Source organism: Aquarana catesbeiana, linkage group LG09, assembly GCF_042186555.1.
Source record: "Aquarana catesbeiana isolate 2022-GZ linkage group LG09, ASM4218655v1, whole genome shotgun sequence".
NCBI lineage: Eukaryota > Metazoa > Chordata > Amphibia > Anura > Ranidae > Aquarana > Aquarana catesbeiana.
The window spans coordinates 42,479,579-42,495,526 of record NC_133332.1 but is presented as its reverse complement, the minus strand read 5'-3'; the positions used below and the strand labels follow the sequence as shown (position 1 = coordinate 42,495,526).

At 46.4% G+C, this 15,948-nt stretch overlaps 1 protein-coding gene across 2 annotated transcripts in view; it reads right to left on the bottom strand.

The window, feature by feature from the left end:
* The window catches only part of LOC141107548 (T-cell surface glycoprotein CD1b4-like), a 289,276-nt gene that overhangs the window by 123,144 nt on the left and 150,184 nt on the right, over nt 1-15,948 (bottom strand). For both annotated transcript variants that reach the window (XM_073598363.1, XM_073598362.1), the window contains exon 2: nt 15,261-15,342. In XM_073598363.1, the coding sequence (XP_073454464.1) occupies nt 15,261-15,324 (64 nt within the window). In that variant the 5' untranslated portion in view covers nt 15,325-15,342. The remainder of the gene's footprint in view (nt 1-15,260; nt 15,343-15,948) is intronic.

The following is a 15,948-nucleotide window of genomic DNA, read 5'->3' as shown; positions in this document are numbered from 1 at the left end:
TTAATGCCTGACATTTACAACATTTTGGTGAGTTTGAACCCCAAAGGGGCGTGTGGAGCACGGTGCGTGGAATACGGTGATTGGTGCACTATCCAAATATTTCCCCTCTTTGCCTTCTTATGAAGTTGACCACAGACTCGATCTTTTCAAATTCATATACTTTTGTATCTGTCTGCTACTGTTATTCACTGTGTGGTTATCTTTATCGCATGTATAATGCTATATATGCTGACGAGTCACTATTTTTGATTTGTGACAGAAGCACCGCTTTGATAAGATGCTTTTCCTTTTGATGTTTTAATCGTGCCAAATCATTTTATCTTTTGTATACAATGTTTTTTAACGTTTAAGTGGCAGCTGACGCAATACTTTTGGATTGGGAGCAATCACAATACCATTGCCTGGTGTGTTTATAGACTGGAACTACATAGCACTGAGTTGGGAAAAAATAAGGGAGCCAGCATTTTTTTTCCTTTGTTTGAGTGATTAATGGCTGTGTGTTGAGCTATTTTGAGGGGACAGCAAATTTACACTGTTATACAAGCTGTACACTCACTACTTTACATTGTAGCAAAGTGTCATTTCTTCAGTGTTGTCACATGAAAAGATAGAATAAAATTTTTACAAAAATGTGAGGGGTGTACTCACTTTTGTGAGATACTGTGTGTGTATATATATATATATATATATATATATATATATATATATATATATCTAAAAATAAGAATATATATAAGATATATATATCCACTTGCCTACCAGGCACGATCACCCTCTTCCTGCCCAAGCCATTTTTCAGCTTTCAGCACTGTCGCACTTTGAATGACAATTGCGTGGTCCTGCTACACTGTACCCAAACTAGTTTTTTTTTATCATTTTCTTCACACAAATAGAGCTTTCTTTTGGTGGTATTTAATCACTGCTGGGTTTTTTATTTTTTACAAAAAAAAAGACCAAAAATTAAAAAAAAAATGTTTTCACTTTCTTTCTATCAGTAAATTTTGTAACTAAGTAATTTTTCACCTTCACTGATGTGCGCTGATGAGGCGGCACCGATGGGCACTGATAGGCTGAACTGGTGGGCATTGATGAGGTAGCACTTATGGGCACTGATGAGGTGGCACTCATGGGCACTGATGAGGTGGCACTGATGAGGAGGCACTAATATGCCGCACTTATGGGCACTGATAGGTGGCACTGATAGGTGGCACTGATGAGCACTGATAGGCGGCACTGATGGGCACTGTTAAGTGGCACTGATGGGCACTAATAGGCGGCACTGGTGGGCACTGATAGGTGGCAGTGGCAGGCACTGATAGGCACGGATAGGTGACATAGATAGGTGGTACAGATGGGCACTGATGGGCATTGATGGGTGGTTCTGATGGGCGACACTGATGGGCATTGATGGACAGCAGTGATGGGCTTTGATGGGCAGCACTGATAGGCAGCACTGATAGGCGGCACTGATTGCCAGCACTGACTGGCATGGCTAATGGGCACTGATTTGTGGCACTTGTGGGCAGTGTGGGCACTGATTGCTGCCACTGGTGGGCACTGATCACTGGCATTGGTGGGCACTGTATGCTGGCATTGGTGGGCACTGTATGCTGGCATTCGTGGGCACTGTATTTTAACACATAATTCATCACTGTTGGGGCATTGCTGGGCATCACTGGCAGGCCTGCACTGATAATCAATGCCTCCCCCCTGTCAGAAGAGCCTTATCAGCTCTTCTCTACTCACACCCTGTCGAGCACTAATAGAGGAAAGCCAATAACTGGCACTTTCTGGTTACGATGTGATCAGCTATGATTGGTCAGATCAACACACCGCACCAACGATCGCCATGCTGCATGCCCCCCGGGGGCGTGCGCGAGCGGCTTATCCTGCTGGACGTCAGGATAATGGAACCCTCACCCATTTTGCTATAGGCTGGGCTAGAAGGAGTTAAGGTGCATGGATGCCCGTTGCCTTTCCAAGGCTCTCCAATTCTACCAGGGAGCCCAGGACCACTGTAAGCTCTCAGGTCGGCTGTGCATAGAGGAAAAGGAGGAACGTCCATTCCTCCTTCTCCTCTGTGACAAATGAAGCTGGAAACATTTAGGATTTCATCACTTCCAGTTTCAGCTGGGTGTATCCCTGGCTGCTACGGCCAGTCAAACAGCCTCTCAAACAGACCCCGTTTGATCAGCTGTCTTAGAGACCCCCCGATCTCTCAATAAAGAGACAGTCACTGCCAAAGCCATCACAAGGGGTGGTGTTCACCTCTTGTGATAGTAATAAATTTGAATAAAAAATGTAAATAAAAAAAAAAAAAGCACCCCACCCCCCTGTGCTCATGTGCAAATGCAAACACGCATGTGTGTCCCACCCACATATGAACACGATGATTGAACCACACATGTGAGTTATCACCACAAATGTCAGAGAGAAAACAATAATTTTAGTACCAGAGCTCATGTTTAACTCTAAACTGGTAAATTATAAAGGCTTTTTTTCACCTATGGATAATTTTAGGTACTGTAGTTTGTCGCCATTTCACAGGCGAGTACAATTTTAAATCTTGATGTGTTTGGTATCTATTTACTCGATGCAACATCTTGTATATTTTACCAAAAATTGGGTATTATATTGTGTTTCAAAAAAATATTTAGTCTCCCGCGCTTATGGTGTGAGATAAATGAAGAGAACTGCAGCCTCTATCAATAAATCCACCCTAAGGTGAAAATAGAAAGAGTAAAGGGAAAAAGGGATTGAAATGGTGCTGTTCTGGATTTGGGGTGCTCGAAACCCTCTATTAACCCCTTCCCCTCAAAAAGTGCGTAACAAGTGCAAATATGCAAAAAGGGCTAACAGGACAAATGTCTAAATAATATGACAGCCTGATATGCTATTACTGTGGTAACTGAAAAATAAACAAAAATGCAAAAAAAAAAAACAGCAATATAAAATGCCCACACTCTCATGTGCTGATCCTTTGCAACAAATTAGTGCCCGTGCAATGATGTGAGCCTCCTAAACAGAGGACCACAATCTGAATTAAATTGTCCAATAACATGAAAAACATCAAAAAGCCATAATAGTGAACTAAAAAAATAGGTAGATTTGTTCCTGTGCAAGTGAAACCAATATTATATTGCACTAGGCTCAGCGTGTATGTAAAGTCCTTAGGTAAACCGTGCTGGTGCACTAAAAAGTCCAAATATCATACAGATAATAAAGTGACAAAGTGCTCTTCAAAACTGTTATTCAGTGCTTCTTTAAAAGGTGCCCCATAGGAAACACACTCACCGCTATTATTCAACCCACAAGGAGGTATTTTACCTTCACAGTATGAGCCACTGTGTAGCATACGGGAAAAAAGCCTGTTGTCTTGTATCAGCTGTTTGCTTCTGTGTTTGCAGTATAAGTGATCTCCGTAGGGCTAGCCTCTCCTCTGCTACCACTTCCAGCAATGTCTCCTCTCTACTTCCTCCCAACCCTTTGGTTGAGAGGAGACATTGCTGGAAGTGGTAGCAGAGGAGAGGCGCCGTGTGACATAAAAAGGTGACAAAAATGTGACAATATCGTGTGACATAAAAATTCCAACAACAGCCATTTTATTTTACAGGGCCTTTGTTTTCAGAAAATATTTAATGTTTGGGGGTTTCTAGCAAAAAAAAATGCTGATTTTAACACGTATGTGAAAATTTTCAAAATTGCCCCATACAGCAAGTGGCTAAAGACCAGACAAGGTGGTGTTGTTTCAGCGATATGTGTTTCTCTATAGAAAAGTGAGTCTTGCCGCCATTTTGTAAACAACTCATGCCTGCTGCCTACATACAAATCCAAGCTACAACCATCTTCCTTTTAAAGAAAAGGCCAACGTTGTGATGGAAAAATCAAGCTGGGCATACTCATTAACAGTGCTGTATTGTAAAAATCTGTTTTAGGCCCCTTTCACACTTATACGACTTGTCCCACGATTTTGTACTGCAAAATCGTATGACAAGTCATTCTCCATGATTTTCAATGACAACCATTCATATTGGCACGACTTTAAGTCGTGCCGACTTGAAAGTAGTCCCTGCACTACTTTGGTCCAACTTCTATGCGAGTTGTACTCCATAGACCTCAATGTTAAACCCTGAAGTAGCATGCAAGTCGTGCCTTAATAATATAGACACGACTTCAGTACGACTTTGTAAGCACAAGCCTGGCTTGCTGATCGGGAAAGTAAAACTTTTTTTTCCTTTCCCGATGAGCGACAGGCAGTGCTGACAGCTGTCTGGTATGAATCCAGAGGGGGAACTCCACGCCAAGTTTTAAATGAAAAAAGCGGCGTGGGTTCCCCCCCAGGGGCATACCAGGCCCTTAGGTCTGGTATGGATCTAAGGGGAACCCCCTACGCCGAAAAATCGGCGTGGGGTCCCCCCCAAAATCCATACCAGACCCTTATCCGAGCACACAGCCCGGCCGGCCAGGAATGGGGGTGGGGACGAGCGAGCGCCCCCCCCCTCCTGGACCGTACCAGGCCACATGCCCTCAACATGGGGGGTGGGTGCTTTAGGGCATGGGGGGCACCCTGCCGGGCCCCCCCACCCCAAAGCACCTTGTCCCCATGTTGATGAGGACAAGGACCTCTTCCCGACAACCCTGGCCGTTGGTTGTCGGGGTCTGCGGGCGGGGGGCTTATCGGAATCCGGGAGCCCCCTTTAATAAGGGAGCCCCCAGATCCCGGCCCCCCACCCTATGTGAATGAGTATGGGGTACATGGTACCCCTACCCATTCACCTAGGGAAAAAAGCGTCAATAAAAAACACAGTACACAGGTATTTAAAATAATTTATTAGGCAGCTCCGGGATCTTCTTCCGACTTCGGGGGTCCTCTTCCGACTTCGGGGGTCTCTCCGGCGTCTCCTCCCGGTGTCCTGATCTTCTGCCGCCTCCTCCTCTTTCTTCTGCAGCTCAATTGCTAGCGGTGGTCCGGACTTCTGCCTTCTTCTTTTCTTCCAGAGATGTTGACACGACGCTCTCTCCAGCTGGAATGGTCTCTGAACGCTCTGCAATGGACTTATATAGGCAGTGACCCCGCCCCCTTATGCCGTCACAGTCCCTGGGCATGCTGGGACTGTGACGTTTTAGGAGGCGTGGTCACCGGATGATGGCCACACCCCCTTATGACGGCACAGTCCCAGCATGCCCTGGGACAGTGACCTCATAAGGGGGCGGGGTCACCGCCTATATAAGTCCGTTGCGGAGCGTTCAGAGACCATTCCAGCTGGAGTGTCAGCGGAGGAGCCGGCAGAAGATCAGGACACCGGGAGGAGACGCCGGAGAGACCCCCCAAAGTTGGAAGAGGACCCCCGAAGTCGGAAGAAGATCCCGGAGCTGCCTAATAAATTATTTTAAATACCTGTGTACTGTGTTTTTTATTGACGCTTTTTTCCCTAGGTGAATGGGTAGGGGTACCATGTACCCCATACTCATTCACATAGGGTGGGGGGCCAGGATCTGGGGGCTCCCTTATTAATGGGGGCTCCCGGATTCCGATAAGCCCCCGCCCGCAGACCCCGACAACCAACGGCCAGGGTTGTCGGGAAGAGGCCCTTGTCCTCATCAACATGGGGACAAGGTGCTTTGGGGCGGGGGGGCCGGCAGGGTGCCCCCCATGCCCTAAAGCACCCACCCTCCATGTTGAGGGCATGCGGCCTGGTAGGGTCCAGGAGGGGGGGGCGCTCGCTCGTCCCCACCCCCATTCCTGACCGGCCGGGATGCGTGCTCGGATAAGGGTCTGGTATGGATTTTGGGGGGACCCCCACGCAGATTTTTCGGCGTAGGGGGTTCCCCTTACAATCCATACCAGACCTAAGGGCCTGGTATGCCCCTGGGGGGAACCCACGCCAGTTTTTTTATTTAAAACTTGGCATGGAGTTCCCCCTTATGATTCATACCAACTACTGTATGTTTTCATTTGTTAATGCCAAAAACGTGGCAAAGTCGTACAAAGTAGTACTGCTCCCAAATCGCGGTAAAATCGCGGCAAATCGCGGTAAAATCGCGGCAAAATCGGGCCCGCGAAATCGCGGTAAAATCGCGCGACTTTGAAGTCGTATAAGTGTGAAAGGGGCCTTAAGCTACAGTCAGGTCCATAAATATTGGGACATCGACACAATTCTAATCTTTTTGGCTCTATACACCACCACAAAGGATTTGAAATGAAACGAACAAGATGTCCTTTAACTGCAGACTTTCAGCTTTAATTTGAGGGTATTTACATCCAAATCAGGTGAATGGTGTAGGAATTACAACAGTTTGTATATGTGCCTCCTACTTTTTAAGGGACCAAAATAATGGGACAATTGGCTGCTCAGCTGTTACATGGCCAGGTGTGTGTTATTCCCTCATTAGCCCATTTACAAGGAGCAGATAAAAGGTCCAGAGTTCATTTCAAGTGTGCTATTTGCATTTGGAATCTGTTGCTGTCAACTCTCAATATGAGATCCAAAGAGCTGTCAATATCAGTGAAGCAAGCCATCATTAGGCTGAAAAAACAAAACAAACCCATCAGAGAGATAGCAAAAACATTAGGTGTGGCCAAATCAACTGTTTGGAACATCCTTAAAAAGAAAGAACGCACCGGTGAGCTCAGCAACACCAAAAGACCCGGAAGACCACGGAAAACAACTGTGGTGGATGACCGAAGAATTCTTTCCCTGGTGAAGAAAACGCCCTTCACAACAGTTGGCCAGATCAAGAACACTCTCCAGGAGGTAGGTGTATGTGTGTCAAAGTCAACAATCAAGAGAAGACTTCACCAGAGTGAATACAGAGGGTTCACCACAAGATGTTAACCATTGGTGAGCCTCAAAAACAGGAAGGCCAGATTAGAGTTTGCCAAACAACATCTAAAAAAGCGTTCACAGTTCTGGAACAACATCCTATGGCACATGAGACTAAGATCAACTTGTACCAGAGTGATGGGAAGAGAAGAGTATGGAGAAGGAAAGGAACTGCTCATGATCCAAAGCATACCACCTCATCAGTGAAGCATGGTGGTGGTAGTGTCATGGCGTGGGCATGTATGGCTGCCAATGGAACTGGTTCTCTTGCATTTATTGATGACGTGACTGCTGACAAAAGCAGCAGGATGAATTCTGAAGTGTTTCGGCCAATATTATCTGCTCATATTCAGCAAAATGCTTCAGAACTCGTTGGACGGCGCTTCACAGTGCAGATGGACAGTGACCCGAAGCATACTGCAAAAGCAACCAAAGACTTTTTTTAAGGGAAAGAAGTGGAATGTTATGCAATGGCCAAGTCAATCACCTGACCTGAATTCGATTAAGCATGCATTTCACTTGCTGAAGACAAAACTGAAGGGAAAATGTCCCAAGAACAAGCAGGAACTGAAGACAGTTGCAGTAGAGGCCTGGCAGAGCATCACCAGGGATGAAACCCATCGTCTGTTGATGTCTATGCGTTCCAGACTTCAGGCTGTAATTGACTGCAAAGGATTTGCAACCAAGTATTAAAAAAGTGAAAATTTGATGGATGATTGTTAATCTGTCCCATTACTTTTGGTCCCTTAAAAAGTGGGAGGCACATATACAACTGTTGTAATTCCTACACCGTTCACCTGATTTGGATGTAAACACCCTCAAATTAAAGCTGAAAGTCTGCAGTTAAAGCACATCTTGTTCGTTTCATTTCAAATCCATTGTGGTGGTGTATAGAGCCAAAAAGATTAGAATTGTGTCGATGTCCCAATATTTATGGACCTGACTGTAATTAATGAATTTTCCTCAAGGTGACAACACAGGACCAATTTTACAAAACAAGTCATCTACAAAAGAAGAGTTTATATCAGTGGTGGCTCATCCATTAGGGGCGCTCCCCCTTCAAATCCATGCGCCCAGCACCTAATCTACATGCAAGGCGCCGGATGCATGGATTTAAATGTGGGTTTTTTTTAAGCTTGTGATTAGAGCTTGAGGCTTAAATTGGCTTAAAAAAGGGTGGGCTTGGGGTGCAGAGCACTGATTGCTCTCCTCCTGGCCAATCAGGAAGGAGCTCCTGAGACCCAATTGGCTGGGAGTCTTAGAACGGGTCTCAGGACCCTCCTCCTGTTTGGCCGGGAGAAGAAGCATCGACCTCAGCAGCAGCCTACTCCGGATTTAGCAGTGCACCGCCACCTCGTACTCCTCCCCGTACCTCTAATGCAGTTCAAGGTAAGGCCACTGTGTGTGGGGAGGGGGGTGGCTTTAGTGCAAGAGGATCGCCACTGTGATCAATCGATTTAGAGCCACGGGGGGGGGGCTTTAGTGCGAGAGGATTGGCGCTGTGATCAATCGATCGAGATCCACGACTAGTTTATATGCTAACCCATTGAAAATGAGACGCATCGCTGCTGCCCAGCTGTTACAAATATTCTTCCTGGTGTGTAGAATACTTAAGGTGAAGTAACAGGGCCTCTTTAATTTTGGAGGCTAATTTTCCAAATCCCTTGCTTCCAAAGCATCTCACTCAGCCCACTTCCACCATTTTCACATGTATAGTATTATATTAAAGCCGCAGTTTCTACATAAGAGGGGAACTGAAAGTTCACTTTACTTCCTGTATGTGGCTTTTTTAATAACTATAAGATTTAACTGATCAAAAAGGAAACAAATAAAAAACGTAAATTGTTAGGGTTTACATACATTGTATTGACATTTTTTTACAACCACAACATTTTTCTTTTTACATTTTTCTACAATGTAAATCAGAATCCAAGCCTAGATTTGTTTAACCGCTTGCCAACCCTTTACAGTATATATACGGTGGCAAAGTGGCTCCTCTACGCAGGATCACTTACCTGTATGTGATTCTCCACTTCTGGGTCTGGGGTGCACTAGCGACCCGCTCTTGCTGTGATTATACACAGCGGGAAGCAATCAGTGGGTCCTGCAGATGCAATGTCTGCCGGGACCTGACGATCGTTCCAGAGAGGGACAGAACAGTGGTCTGCCTATACAAATGTAGCCATGCTTTGTTAAATTTAGGACGCAGTGCAGGAAGTTTCACCTGTCATATGAATCAGCAAATGTCTGCCTCTAGTGGTCAACTTACCTGTGTGAGAAAGACTGTTAGTTTATCCCATAAGAGCATGATACAAACGTGATAAACAGGAAGTGATTACAAAAGTTCATCTGTAAAAGTCTTCTTTACCCACAGTGCCTCACTTACCTACCCACAAGGCTAAGTTACAGAGTTGCATGCTGGGTAGGTAATAAAAGGCCCAGCGCGGCCATTTTCTTGGTCTTCCGCGCTTCTTTCTCTTCGGCCTGGGACGCGAGACCTGCCTGCAGGGATCTGTGGGTGTGTGCCGCGGCCTGCTTGGCGCGGAACGGAACTGCAATCACTGGAGAGACTCTCACTACCATAGTTGCCAACATTGTAAAAAAATTTTTAGGGACACATTTTATTGGCTGTAGGCGGAGTCTTGTTATAATTAGGGGGCGGGGGCATGCATTTGTGGGCGTGGCACAGGGGAAAAGCAAAAATGTGGCGCGCAAAGGATGGGCTTGGTTTATCACCTAGCACCTTGCATCAGGTGCCCCCAGCAGAGTCCATCCTTGCATCAGGTGTCCCCAGCGGAGCCCTCTTACATCGGATGTCCCCAGCGGAGCCCCCCCTTACATCAGATGTCCCCAGCGGAGCCCCCCTTACATCAGATGTCCCCAGCAGAGCCCACCTCACATCAGGAGTCCCCAGCAGAGCCCCCCTCACATCAGGAGTCCTCAGTGGAGCCCCCCTCACATCAGGAGTCCCCAGCGGAGCCCCCCTCACATCAGGAGTCCTCAGCAGAGCCCCCCCTCACATCAGGAGACCCCAGCAGAGCCCCCCTCACACCAGGAGTCCCCAGTGGAGCCCCCCTCACACCAGGAGTCCCCAGCAGAGCCTCCCTCATACCAGGAGTCCCCAGCGGAGCCCCGCCTCACACAGGTGTCCCCAGAGGAGCCCCCTCACATCAGGAGTCCCCAGCGGAGCCCCCCCCTCACACCAGGAGTCCCCAGCGGAGCTCCCCTCACATCAGGAGCCCCCCTCACATCAGGAGTCCCCAGCGGAGCCCTCCTCACATCAGGATTTTCCAGCTGAGCCCCCCCACATCAGGAGTCCTCAGCGGAGCCCCCCTAACATCAGGAGTCCCCAGCAGAGCCCCCCTCACACAAGGAGTCCCCAGCAGAGCCCCCCTCACATCAGGAGTCCCCAGCGGAGCCCCCCTCACACCAGGAGTCCCCAGCGGAGCCCCCCTCACACCAGGATTTCCCAGTGGAGCCCCCCCTCACATCAGGAGTCCTCAGCGGAGACCCCCCTCACATCAGGAGTCCCCATCAGAGCCCCCCTCACACAAGGAGTCCCCAGCGGAGCCCCCCTCACATCAGGAGTCCCCAGCGGAGCCCCCCTCACATCAGGAGTCCCCAGCGGAGCCCCCTCACACCAGGAGTCCCCAGCGGAGACCCCCTCACACCAGGAGTCCCCAGCGGAGACCCCCTCACATCAGGAGTCCCCAGCGGAGCCCCCCTCACATCAGGAGTCTCCAGCGGAGCCCCCCTCACATCAGGAGTCCCCAGCAGAGCCCCCCTCACATCAGGAGTCTCCAGCGGAGTCCCCAGTGGAGCCCCCTCACATCAGGAGTCCCCAGCGGAGCCCCCCCTCACACCAGGAGTCCCCAGCGGAGCCCCCTCACTCCAGGAGTTCCCAGCGGAGCCCCCCTCACTCCAGGAGTCCCCAGTGGAGCCCCCCTCACATCAAGTGTCCCCAGGGGAGCCCCCCTCACATCAGGTGTCCCCAGTGGAGCCCCCCTCACATCAGGTGTCCCCAGTGGAGCCCTCCTTACATCAGGGTCCCCAGTGGAGACCCCCTCACATCAGGTGTCCCCAGTGGAGCCCCCCTCACATCAGGTGTCACCAGTGGAGCCCTCCTTACATCAGATGCCCCCAGCAGTGCCCCCCCTTACCTCAGGTGTCCTAGTCTCCTATCCACCGGCCGCATGGTTAGAACCCCCGTCCCTTTCCATAACAGAATGGCAGCAGGGCAGGGGGTAGGCGGGGCGAGGCGGAGCGAGGCGGAGGGTGGGCGGCGACGCAAGAGCTCTGTCAACCCCCCCAGCCGTCTTCCTGGTCTTCTTTAAAATGGCGGCCGCCGGAGACAATGTCTCCGCCGGCCATGGACCTCTAGCGGCGGAAGGCGGCGGCGAAAATCCGTGAGGAACTGGATTTCTGGACATTTTCTGGAAAACAATAAAATCGGGAATGGAGTCTAAATCCCGGGAATTTCCCGGGAAATCCGAGACAGTTGGTAACTATGCACTACAGTGTGCTGGAGCAGCGGTATGATCTACCGGAGGATCCAGGACTGAGCCATCCGAGGGTTCCCGGTCATCGTGCAGAGCGACACAGTGTGACGGCGCGGCTGGAACGGGACTGAGATCACCGGAGCGGAGAAATCCAACTGTCCAGGCCTGGTGTGGTGAGAGGGCTGTTGCCCAGAACTTATATAAAGCATTTAACACACTATAGACTAATCTCACAGTACTGCTGAGACTTGCAGTCCCACTGAATAGTTTCTTTCAATTAGACTATGCTCAATCAGCCTGTACCTCACTAGAAACTGACTGACAAGCAGGGTGCATTCTCACAAAAGGAAGTTTAAAGTGTGTTGCATAACTGGAGTTGCTGTTATTCACTACTTTATGTTACTTTATCATCTGTAAACTCTTGGGAATACAAATACTGCAGTATAATGGCTAGCTGAAGAAAGAAGACAAGAGACTATGCCAATCACTGTAAGGCTTTTGGTTTCTGCTACAGGCAAAGGACTGCATTTCACCGCAGGGGGAGCTCTTGAATAATCATACTGTGTTGCATTGTTTTACTAGCACTGCATAGGGTGCTTCAGGTTTAGTGCGTCTGCACGGCCATGCTGGAAGTGGGAAGGGGCTCAGTGTCAAGGCATTACCACCCTGAGCATTAGTCCCACTTGGAGACACGCCTGCACACACTATTTATTCATTGTGTGTGTGTTAGGGTGAGCCTTTGGTCATACCTATATTGCAACTGTTTGTTTGTATAAAAGAACTTGAGAGGTGTTCTCTCCAAATTTAATTCAATCTCTTTTCAGTAAACTACTTAAGCTATTCAATCACCGTCTGTGTGTGTGTGTCCTCTTACTAACAGCATGGAACCCGAGGTGTCAGAGGTAAGGGTAGCCCTGAGTAACCGGGATAGTCAGTGGGAAATAGAACAAACCAGCAGCCCCCATGGGGGTACCGCTACACAAACAAGGCAGATCACCGTTCTGTGAGAAGGGGAGGTAGCGATCCTGTGTTTTTGCCAAGCAGGAACATGTATCTCTGTCTTCCCAAAGTACAAGCTCCTCCCCCATACAGTTAGTAAGGACTCCTTAAAAACATATTTCCCTTCCCTGCCAGTGTCATTAGTAAAGTGACAAAAGTCCCCAAAAAGTGTCACTTAGTGTTCGATTTGTCTGCTGCAATGTCCCAGTCCTGCTCAAACCAATCAATATACGCTTATTGGGATTTTTTTTACCGAAAACATGTAGCAGAATACACATTGACCTAAACTGATGAAGACATTTGATTTTTTTTTTCAATTTTTTTAATTGGATATGTTTTATAGCAGAAAGTAAAAAATTTTGTTTGTTTGTTTTTTTTTTTTCGATATTGGCGTTTTTTTTATTGTTTATAGTGCAAAAAATAAAAAACGCAGAGGTGATCAAATACCATCAAAAGAAAGCTCAATTTGTGGTAAAAAAGGACATCAATTTTATTTGGGTGGAGCGTCGCACGACCGCGCAATTGTCAGTTAATATAAAGCAGTGCTGTAACACAAAAATGGCCTGGTCATGAAGTGGGGGGGGGGGGGATCTGGAGTGCAAGTGGTTAAATTATCAAAAGTCTTTAAAGCGGAACATCACCCTCTCAGTCAACACTATTTTTCTGGTACAATAATTTTATTGAAATTGAAATAGAGGACAGATGCAAAATTCCCACGCAGGGGGAAGTGAACTTTAGACACAATGAAGGATTTCACGCAGGTACACAGAAGCAGAATGTGCCATAGAGTGTAAACTATGATCTAACAATGACCCTCCGACCAAGGCCAGGGGCAACGCTGAATGTCTGAGCCTGGGGTTAAGGTGGGTAAAGGGAGTGGACCTGTCCACTAACATAGAGTAAACAAAACTAAACTGAACACAGAACACAAAAAGAAAAAAAAAGGGGGGATTAGTGGAAGGAGAGACCGAGAAGAAAAAAAGGGAGAACAAAATAAAGTATAGAATCATGGATGGATGGATAATTTTGATTTGAATATTAAAAATAAATGAAACTGTGTTTTTTGTTTGTGATGCTAAGATGCAGTGAAGTTCCACCTTAAATGTAACAATGACAAAAAGTATAAACACATTTCCTTCAGTACACCTTTAAAGCGGAGTTCCACACAAAAATGGAACTTCCGCTTTTCTGAACCCTCCCCCCCTCCGGTGTCACATTTGGCACCTTTCAGGGGGGAGGGGGGTGCAGATACCTGTCTAAGACAGGTATTTGCACCCACTTCTGGCATAGACTCCCACGGGAGTCTATGCCTCTTCCTGTCCCTCCGCGCTGTCTCCTGGGAAACACACAGGTCCCAGGAGATAGCGGGGACCAGTTACGACGCGCAGCGCGACTCGCGCATGCGCAGAAGGGAACCGGGAAGTGAAGCTGCAATGCTTCACTTCCTGATTCCCTCACCCAGGATGGCGGCGGCAGCTGCCGAGAGTCGAGCGATTTATTGGCGTCGGCTGCCGACATCGCTGGACCCTGTAAGGTAAGTGGCCATGTATTAAAAGTCAGTAGCTGCAGTATTTGTAGCTGCTGGCTTTTAATATTTTTTTTTTAGGTGGACTCCCTCTTTAATTTGGCATAATATGAAGAGAAGTTGACTGGGTCAAACAGTTAAAAAATACAATTATTATTAAATAAAATTATAAAGCATAGCAAAGCCACAGTGAAATATTTTATCATTAAGTTGAGTTTTCTTTTAGCTATAGTATTGTCTCATTTTTAAATTCTTGTTAGCTAAAATATAAAAGTTGCATTTTCTGCAAATTACGATTGTGTTCCCTATAAGTAACATATGCAATTGTGTAAGACCCTCTACTGTTTATTTTTTTACTTGTATTTTGATGGGCAGACAGTTGAAAGCTGATGGGCAGAAGCGGAAACACCAAGTCTATTCCATAATGAACTTAATGTACTTTAATATAATATAAAACAGATCCGTGTTAATTTCTTACTTATGGGGAAATTGCATATTTGAAATTCATTTATTAAGGTTGGCCTCACAAATATCTAATAAAACCTCTAATAATCTTGGTCAAGGAGCCATAAAGGGTCTTAAGTATTGTTTCTCCTTACTTATGTAAAGCTTGAGGAGTGCAGGATGGCCAGGACCACTATCCCCCTTAAGGCTCCATTCACATTAGCGCGTTTTTTGATGCATTTTGCATTTTGCAGAAATGCATGGGAATTTTTTAACATGGGTTCCTATGGAACATGTTCACATCAATGCCTTTTTGTACCTCTGCGTTTTTGGAAAGGGTCAGGGACTTTTTTCATGCAAAATGCAGCGTTTTGCATGTAATAGAATTCAATGGACCAGCATCAAAAACACAAGTACAGCATTTTTACAGCGTTTTTGCAGCGTTTTTGATGCGTTTTGTGTTTTTGGCGTTTTTTTTTTTTTTAGACTGTATACAATATAAAAAAACTGTAAAAAAAAAAAAAAAACGCAAAACGCAGCAAAAACGCTGCAAAAACGCTGCTCAAAAACGTGGCAAGCATCACAAAAAAAACCTCCAAAAATGCTCAAAAGCAACATGCATAGATGTGAATCGAGCCTGAAAGGTGATATCACTGTCCAAACAACTTTGATTGGTCATTTACTCACATACCAGCCTGTATCTACCACTGCCCAAACTGGCATAGGCTTGTCTTATCCAAAGCTTCATCATATAACATGCAAGCATCTGAACTTGGTCGGACATGTTGCGTAAAAACAGCAAACATGACCCATAGCGGAAACAGCATCTTTAGTTAAGTATTCTTATTATTTTTTCTAATATTATCTGTATCTGTCATTACTTTTAATTAATGTTATTATTTTAAGTATCTGTGTGATCTCTCTTTGCACATATTGAATACAACCCCAAAAACGTGACAAAACACTTACCTGCAGCTGTAATGCTCAGAAGTATGAGAAGGGATACAATAAAGGAAGGGATAAGAGCCTTCATCTTGTTTCTTTAAAACTGCTGTAAAAAAAAAAAGAGATTGACTTAAATATTGTAGTAAAGAGGAAATAGACTTGTGCGTTTGTGTTCAGCAGTATAATAATAATTCTTCTTATGACTGTACTGTGGAGGTCCAAGTGTTGATTTGCAAGTGTGCAGCTCTTGCGGTTAAACTGTGAGCAACCTACTGGCTGGTTCCTATTTCTCTCGAACGTGCAAAAGACCCCACATGTCCTAAGGTTTAACTAAAAATAAGACAATTACATAGATTGCATTTAGACAGGTAGAGTTCTGCAAAAAAAACCCACGAAAAAAGGAATCATGTGAGTGGTAACTCTGCAAAGTGCTAAACCCAACTAGACGGGAGGTGCTTCCAAAAATATTGTTACACAAAAACAAAACATCACAAGGATAGAGCACCCCAAAGGCTACACAATGCAGTTTATACTGGACATAAACAGTATAGCAAAAATACAGTGTGCGTCCGCTAACCCCCCCTTGGGGGGAAGTCCCCTAACCCTGTCAGCCCTCCCACTAAAATACTTTATGCATTCTTTCTAGTCGGGTAATCCACCAATTGGGACATAAAGTTGTCCTGTAAGACATTTAAGACATGAATGATGGCTA